This window comes from Macrobrachium rosenbergii, chromosome 10 (genome assembly GCF_040412425.1).
Source record: "Macrobrachium rosenbergii isolate ZJJX-2024 chromosome 10, ASM4041242v1, whole genome shotgun sequence".
NCBI lineage: Eukaryota > Metazoa > Arthropoda > Malacostraca > Decapoda > Palaemonidae > Macrobrachium > Macrobrachium rosenbergii.
The window spans coordinates 12,173,576-12,182,309 of record NC_089750.1 but is presented as its reverse complement, the minus strand read 5'-3'; the positions used below and the strand labels follow the sequence as shown (position 1 = coordinate 12,182,309).

Below are 8,734 nucleotides of genomic sequence, written 5' to 3'. Positions count from 1 at the left end.
AAGATGAAAAAGAACAGAATCAGACCACCTGCAGGCAGATCCAAGATAGAAGAGAACGATCAGACTGCATGCAAAACCAGACAGGTGAAAGAACAGAATCAGACCCACCTGCAAAAGCCAGATCCAAGATGAAATGTCCGATTTCCTGCAAAACCAGACCAAAGATGAAAAGAACAGGATCAGGACCACCTACAAACAGTTAAAGTGAAAAGAGCAGAATCAGATACATAAAAATGGACCAAAACAGAGAACACAGAATCAGACCCACCTGCAAGCCAGACAAAAGTGAAAACTAGATCAATTTCCTGCAAAACCAGACAAAAGATGAAAAGAACTAGAGTCAGACCCACACACAAAAGCCAGACCAAGATGGAGACCTTAAAATCAGACCCACCTGCAAAAGTATAGTTAGATGAAAAAAGAAACCAGAATCAGACCACACCACAAATCAGATCAAGATGAAGAGAACAGAATCAGACCCACCTGCAAAAACCAGACAAAAGATGAAGAGAACAGAATCAGACCCACCTGCAAAAACCAGACCCAAGATGAAGAGAACAGAATCAGACCCACCTGCAAAAACCAGACAAAAGATGAAAAGAACAGAATCAGACCCACCTGCAAAAACCAGACAAAAGATGAAAAGAACAGAATCAGACCCACGCAAGAAACCAGGAAGCTGGATGAAGACAGAATCAGACCCTGCGAAAACCAGACAAAAGATAGAAAAGAACAGAATCAGACCACCTGCAAAAACCAGACAAAAAGATGAAAAGAACGAATCAGACCCACCTGCCAAAAACCAGACAAAAGATGAAAGAACAGATCAGACCCCTGCAGAAGCAGACCCAAGATAGAGAGAACAGGAATCAGACCCACCTGCAAAGTAGTGAGAATGGAAGAGGAGCAGAATCAGACCCACACAAAAAACAGACAAAGATGAAAAGAACAGAATCAGACCCACACAAAAACCAGGGCAAAGACAGAAAAAAACCCAGAATCAGACCCGCACAAAACCAGACCTAAGATGAAGATGAAAAAGAGCAAATCAGACCCACCTGCAAGAAACCAGATCCAAGACAGAGAGAACAGATCAGACCCACCTGCAAAACCAAGACAAAGACGAAAGAAGAATCAGACCACCTGCAAAAACCAGACAAAAGATGAAAAGACAGAATCAGACCACCTGCAAAGAGCAGACAAAAGATGAAAGGAACAAATCAGACCCACCTGCAAAAACCCAGATCAAGACGAAAAGGAGCAGAATCATACCTGCAAAAAACCAGACAAAAGATGAAAAGAACAGAATCAGACCCACCTGCAAAAACCAGACAAAAGATGAAAAGAACAGAATCAGACCCACCTGCAAAAACCAGACAAAAGATGAAAAGAACAGAATCAGACCCACCTGCAAAAACCAGACCCAAGATGAAGAGAACAGAATCAGACCCACCTGCAAAAACCAGACTTACACAGATGAGAACAGGAATCAGACCCACCTCCCAAAACCAGACAAAAGATGAAAAGAACAGAAGATGGACCCATAAAAACCAGACAAAAGACGAAAAAAACAAAGAATCAGACCACTTGCAAAACCAGACTGGGTGATGAAAAGGCAAGAATCAGGACCACCTGCAAAACCAGACAAAGATGAAAGAACAGAATCAGACCACTGCAAAACCAGGCAAAAGATAGAAAGAACAGAATCAGACCCACCTGCAAAAACCAGACCCAAGATGAAGAACAGGAGATCAGGCCACCTGCAAAAACCAGACAAAAGATGAAAAGAACAGAATCAATTACCTGCAAAACCAGACAAAGACGAAAAAGTAGAATCAGGCCCACTTGCAAAGCCAGACTAAGATGAAAGTAGAAAAAGACAGAAGTCAGACCCACCTGCAAACCAGATCCAAGACAGAGAACAGATCAGACCACCTGCAAGCCAGACCCAAGACAGAGAACAGAATCAGACCCACCAGCAAAACTTAGACTCAAGATGAAGAGAACAGATCAGACACACAAAAACCAGACCCAAGACAGAGAGAACAGAATCAAATTACCTGGAAAAACCAGACCCAAGATGAAGAGAATGAATCAGACCACCTGGAAAAACCAGACCCAAGACGAAGAGAACGAGAATCAGACCACACAAGCCAGACCCAGCGACGAACAGAGAGTCAGACCCACCTGCAAGAAGCCAGACCAAGATGAAGAGGGAATAAGTCAGACCCACTTGGAAAAGCCAGACCCACGAGGCAAAGAAGAGAAGACAGAATCAATTTGCAAAAACCAAACCCAAGATGAAGAGAATAAGATCAGACCCACCTGCAAAAACAGACCCAAGACGAAGACAGAATCAGACCCACCTGCAAAAACCAAGACTACAGTGAAGACAGAATCAGACCCACCTGCAAAAAACCAGACCCAAGATAGAAGGAGACAGAACCAGACCCGCAAAAACCCAGACCCAGGCAGAGAAAATTGCAGGGCACTCCTGATACAGTCATAAAAGTATTATGATGGTCTCTGGCCATCAATATATTATTATATTTATAATGCGCAAAACATTTGCATGGAGATCTAGTACTGTTTTGTGTTTGAAGTCTATATAACATCAGTGCCTCTTACATATATGAGCTTTGTGGACAACATTTTGTTAGACGTTTTCGTTGGTAAACTCTATTTTATAATTAAAGCAGAAACAAGTAAAACGATACCACAAATTTGGAAAAAAAGTTAATCATCTTGCATTCAAAACGTTTGAAATTTTATGGTGTTTGTGTTAACAGAGCGGGCAACGTGCGATGCAAAACGAAAAATGGTGAAAAATTACAGTATATTGATATATCTCTGGAGTGGCAGTAATTTGACATTCAAAATCGTTGGAAACAGAGCGGGATAACAGCAAATGTCAGGATGCTTGAAAATAGTGTGCCTTCATCATATCAAAAATGAAAGAATATGAGACAACTCTTTCTCTCCCCATCAGTGTGTATGTATGTATATACACAACTAGTGTGTGTGTGTGTCTATATATATATATATATATATATATATATATATATATATATATATATATATATATATATATATATATATATATATATATATATATATATATATATATATATATATACATATAAAGAGAGAGAGAGAGAGAGATAGCATATAGAGAAGAGAGAGAGAGAGAAACCATGTGAATGCTGAGAGACATCCCTTGTAGGTACTGAGGTTTAGGTCAATAATTGACTTCTGTCGGAGATCGTCATGCACAAGAGGTTTGATTGAAATAAAGGCTTGTGGAAGACGGTGATGAGGAGGACTGAGCACTGAGCTCTGTCTCCTCCGGGATGTGAATATATTTGAGGAGAATAGAGTAGGCCTACCCAGGACCCTGAGCCTCCCCCCCTGCACACCGTAACCAATTATTAGAGAACGTCAATTGCAATTTTTTTTAAGGCCAACAGAACGGGCAACCTGATTCATTTTTTTCTGTCAGGCTCAAAAAAGGGAAAAAATAAAAGATGGAAAAAGCTTGAGCTTAACCTTGAAAGAGCTAAAGCACCTCCTGTTAGGAAAATTAGAGGCGAAATCCAGAGCTTTTCAAACAAAGGACAACACTGTAAGTCTGTCTGGTAAGGCACGACTATATTTATACTTTGTGAATATTTAAAGACAAAACTGAAAATGGAGGGATGTATGAGGAGGAAGAAGAAAATTCATATGATTTGAATAAGTCGAGTTAATATGAGCAGATGAGACAGAAAATATTTCCGGATTTATATTGAGATAAACAACTAGGAAAGCCTGTACTGAATGGAATAGAGTGGAAAGTAAAAATGATAAAACACAGAATGGAACAATGCAATAGAGAGAGAGAGAGAGAGAGAGAGAGAGAGAGAGAGAGAGAGAGAGAGAGAGAGAGAGTAATCAAGAACTAATACTGTTGTAAAACTTGATTGCTCTGCAGCGAGGAGGTTTCAGGGTGGTAATTGCCTTAGAGTTTGTTAATTTTCTCTGTCGCTAATATCAGCAATAATTTTAGCAAACCACCTTGGACCTGCAATTTTCACGTTTCATAAAATTACTTAGAATATTGCATATCTATTTGATATAGATTTTTATACAGATGCTTATAAATGTTTTCTTACTGTCCCAGACGCCTAACCCTTCGGACTTCAGTCTTCAACTTAGTTTCTCTTTTTCCCCTCATCTCTCTTTGTAACATTATAGTACATTTTCCTTCCCTTTTTCTCAACCCACGATACAGCTGTTTCTCTCAACTCTCCTTGAAGCTAATTTCCTTCTATCCTCTTAATCTACCCTGTAGCGATTTTCTTTCAGCTCTCAGCCAGGATGAAGTGCCCCGACTTTCCATTAACTTTCCAAGACAACTTCCTAAATGGCTATCCCTTTAAGAAGGAGGAAAAGAAAGCTCAGGGATGTATAAGAGAGTGGGTTGGTATGGGCTTTCTCTCTTTAAGCTTTGGGATTTACTGTTATTGATGATCATTTGACTTGTTTATTTAAGGAAAGTTCTCCTCTATTTTTATCTGCAATAAGTCCTTAACAAATGGGTGCTTCAGCAACTCTATTCCCCAGAGTGACAGGAACAACTTTTTAGGAAAATATTCAGTTAGTTTTATTTCTCTCCTATCTAATTTTCTTTATCAATTCATTTTGGGAGGAAATGAAACAAAAGCGAATCCAACGCAATATACCAAGAACAATTACTAGCTTTGAAAATTCTGGGAACCTAAAAAAATCAAATTAGTATGATAGGCTATCGTAAGTGGTATGATCATCAATTAAGAATTCATCAAAAACAAAGTCTGTAATATTCTATGATTTTAGTGAAGAGAGAAGAGCTTTTTACAAACGCCAAGAATGACTATAAAGAGATACGTTTGCTTTTATAATTATTTACAATAAGAAAAAGCCGCTCGTCAAGCTGAATGATGGAACAAAAAAATATAAAGAAATATACGTTTTATGCACAAATTATATTTATTTAAATATATAGAAAATAAAAAATCAGATAAAAAAAGTGGGTACGATCATCTCATAAGAATTCACCAAAACAGTCTGTATTATCTTTATGATTTTAGTGAAGAGAGAAGAGTTTTTCAGTGAATGATGAGATACGTTTTGCAAATTATTTAGAAAGATAACAAAAAACTCGTCAAGTTGTGTAAATCAATGGAACAAAAAAATATTTCGTTTCAGTATGCACGAATATATATTTATTCGTAAATATATAAGTATTCAAATATATCACTATATGGGTAGAATATCGAATTTTGGCCAAGGCCAAGCGCTTGGGACCTATGAGGTCATTCAGCGCTGAAAGGAAATTGACAGTAAGTGATGTTTGAAAGGTTAACAGGAGGAAACCTCGCAGTTGCACAGTGAAACAATTGTTAGGAGAGAGTGGAAAGTCAGATGGAAAGAAAATATGAACGGAGAATTAAAAGAACGAAAGATATATCACTATGTGACAACTCCTGAAGGGAAACACATGACGTGTAAGTGACATGACGAGAGGCTCCAGGAGAATTAACGAAGGTTGTTAGCGTAATCTGGCCGTTGCTATTCGCCAGATGATGTGAGAACCATTGCAATGTCACCTCCACCGCCCACTTTATAATCAGAGTCCGTAATTTCTGAATACAGTTACGTTCTAAAATTCGCTGCATAAACTGAGAGAATGCAGTGATATTTTATTCACTAAATGTCATTTATTTGACGTTAGGTCGTAGTCGTTTTCCATGTTTTAGTTATCATTATTTTCTTCTTCATTTCCAAATGGAAAAGCTAGTACATTTCCAAATTCAAATCCATACGCATGTTTTACTCACAACAATGTATCGAACCTGACGTGATTGTACAGTGTTTATATCTTGGATTATTTCAATACAACGTCTAGATCCGGATGCCATTTAACCAAAAAACAGTATTCAGATCATTTCCATAAGTTACTGAACACTCACAAAACCAAGCGTCCGTTTCACATCATAGTTTCTTCCGCCGTTATTTTTGAGCCGGTTTTTTGCAGATGTTCCATACGATGGAAAAAAAATGTTCTGTTATTATTTTATCTTTCCTCAGATTTCGTGAAAATTAACATTTGTTGGTAAAAAAAAACAAAAAAAACAGAGGGTAACAACCTAATCTCTGAAGATTTTCTGAGAAGAAAGCATCCTTCCAATAAAGAAAAAATGCCATGGAAGGTATCAGTCAAATGGCAAATACCATGTTGCAGGACTGGCTAACGATTGGGTGATTGATTGATTATGAAATTTAGGTCTTGAGACCAAGCCGGAACCCATCAAGATTATTCAGCACTGGCGACATTTGCAGTCAGTCATCGATCCTTTCTAACCTACCACTCCCACCCAGCTGCAAATGGGTACCAGAGAGGGGTATGGTAAAAAGAGGCATGGATGATCGTTTAAGGTTTATTGGGAACATGAATACAAACCCTTCAAGCGCCACCCACCCCAAAAGGAAATAGGCGTATATGGTAATATATATATATATATATATATATATATATATATATATATATATATATATATATATATCTTTCAGTCATTACATGTACACACACATATATGTATGTTATATATATATATATATATATATATATATATATATATATATATATATATACACACACATATATATATATATATATATATATATATATATATATATATATATATGTTATATATATATCTAGTATATATATATATATATATATATATATATATATATATATATGTCTGTTATATATATATATTAATATGTTATAATATAACTTCTTAGCTATATATATATATCCCTATATATATAATTTATATAGTGATTTGCGTAGACTTTACAAAAGCCATTTAATATTTTAAATATATATATGTGTCAACACAAAATAATATTCTTTAAATTATGCTATCAAAACACATAAATAGAACTATGAACATGTGTGTCTGTGTAGATGTGATTACCGACTCCAGTACACATCTCAATGATTCAAGACCTCCTGTCATAACTTTCACTCAAAATTTTCGTAAATTTTATAAAAGCTTTATAATTATTTTAATCAAAGCATCAACACAAAAATAAAAAAATTCTCTGCAAAATTATTCTATGATTGAATAAAAAAAACATAAACGTTGTAGATTGCCAATCCGGTAACGGTTTTGCTAAACCGAAATTCAAAAATCATTTTGATAAAGCCGTTTTATAATTTTTCCATGTTCTGAAGTCCAAAGAATATGATTGAAAAATTAAACATTTACTTATTGACTTTTTGAGCACTGAATTTGTAGGCCGTACAATTATTTTTACGAGGTGGAACATTTGTTACCATTTTTGAGCATTATTAGTGGTTTGATACAGTATTTCTACGCAAATATAACTGTATATATATATATATTAGTGGTTTAGATACACACACATATATATACATATATATCTCTATATCTCTATATATATATATATATATATATATATATATATATATATACTCTTTATAACTACTAACTATATATATATATATATATATAGAGAGAGAGAGAGAGAGAGAGAGAGAGAGAGAGAGAGGCAGAAGTTCAAACACTGTTGCTGTTATTCAAAACGACAATGTAATAATCTTACACACTTGTGATGACGCGAAAAGAGATAAACGTCCTGCTAGTCCATCATTACCCCTGAATAGGTTCTGAATACGACTCATGAACAGCTCGTGTTCTCAGATGATGGGCTTGTGGGCAAGATAAGCGAACAAAGGAAGGAAGAGAAGCTGATATTTTCGTCATTTTTGGTTGTGAAAGATTAGATAAATCAACAAATAGAATGATTTCACACTTATAGCCAAAACGATAGGTGTTATGAATATGATGAATATCTGAATATGTTGATGGATTTTGTCCCCGTCATGAATAATCGACAGGAAATTCATCGTTCATTTGCTAACGGGGTCCACATTTCTGGCTTAATGTCAGATCATTACCTTTGAAAGTGAACCTTCGGCAAGTAAATACGACGTCATAAATTCTCCCCTTTGCACCAACTCCGGAAGATAGGGTCCATATGGAAATGATACGAGCTTCTCCCTTGAACATGATGATAAAAAGATGTTGTGTCTGACAAACGATGTAGGGAACTATGTTGAAGAGGAAACTCATTTGTAAGATACGTTTGCTCTTTGTGTATGTTCCATTGTTAGATGTTAACGTGATGTAGGTTCATTACATCAGTTCTCGATGTTTGACTCTGCAACAAGATAATTTCCGCCCGTGGTACATTGAACATAAAAGAAGAGGCTTTCATAGATACGTATATCGTTAGGAGTTTATAATACCAAGAGTATATTTGAGAAAAACGATGTTTACGTGTGGCTTGTCTAAGAACCTTTTCTTTTTAGCTTTACCTGCATTTTCTCTTTCATATTCCTTTTCTTGTACCCTCTTTTTTGGTGTGCTGTTAAATGTATCAAATGTACCACTTATTGCAATTGCGGGACTTCGTATCTTTTCTTTTTCTTCATAAGTTTATTTTCACCTTCCCTTTTGCGTTTTCGTTTCTTTCTATGCCTTTTCATATTAAGGAAAATACATACCTTCCGGGACTGAAATTTCCATGAGGAAGGATATGTAGGTCGATAAAGTCTTGATAACCGTGGTGTTTTTTGTAAAAAGGAAAAGAAATCTAGAATCAACTACCCTTTGCTTAT

At 36.0% G+C, this 8,734-nt stretch overlaps 1 protein-coding gene across 1 annotated transcript; it reads left to right on the top strand.

Annotated features, from left to right (window-relative positions):
* The first annotated feature begins 458 nt into the window (after positions 1-458).
* On the top strand, positions 459-857 carry LOC136843022 (uncharacterized protein AH6.3-like). Its single transcript, XM_067111012.1, has one exon. It carries the CDS (start codon positions 459-461, stop codon positions 855-857), a length of 399 nt encoding a protein of 132 aa, XP_066967113.1.
* Positions 858-8,734: the final 7,877 nt, after the last annotated feature.

What these genes read in the sequence shown, in the direction of transcription:
- LOC136843022 (XM_067111012.1), top strand. Translation starts at nt 459, where the DNA reads ATGAAGAGAACAGAATCAGACCCACCTGCAAAAACCAGACAAAAGATG.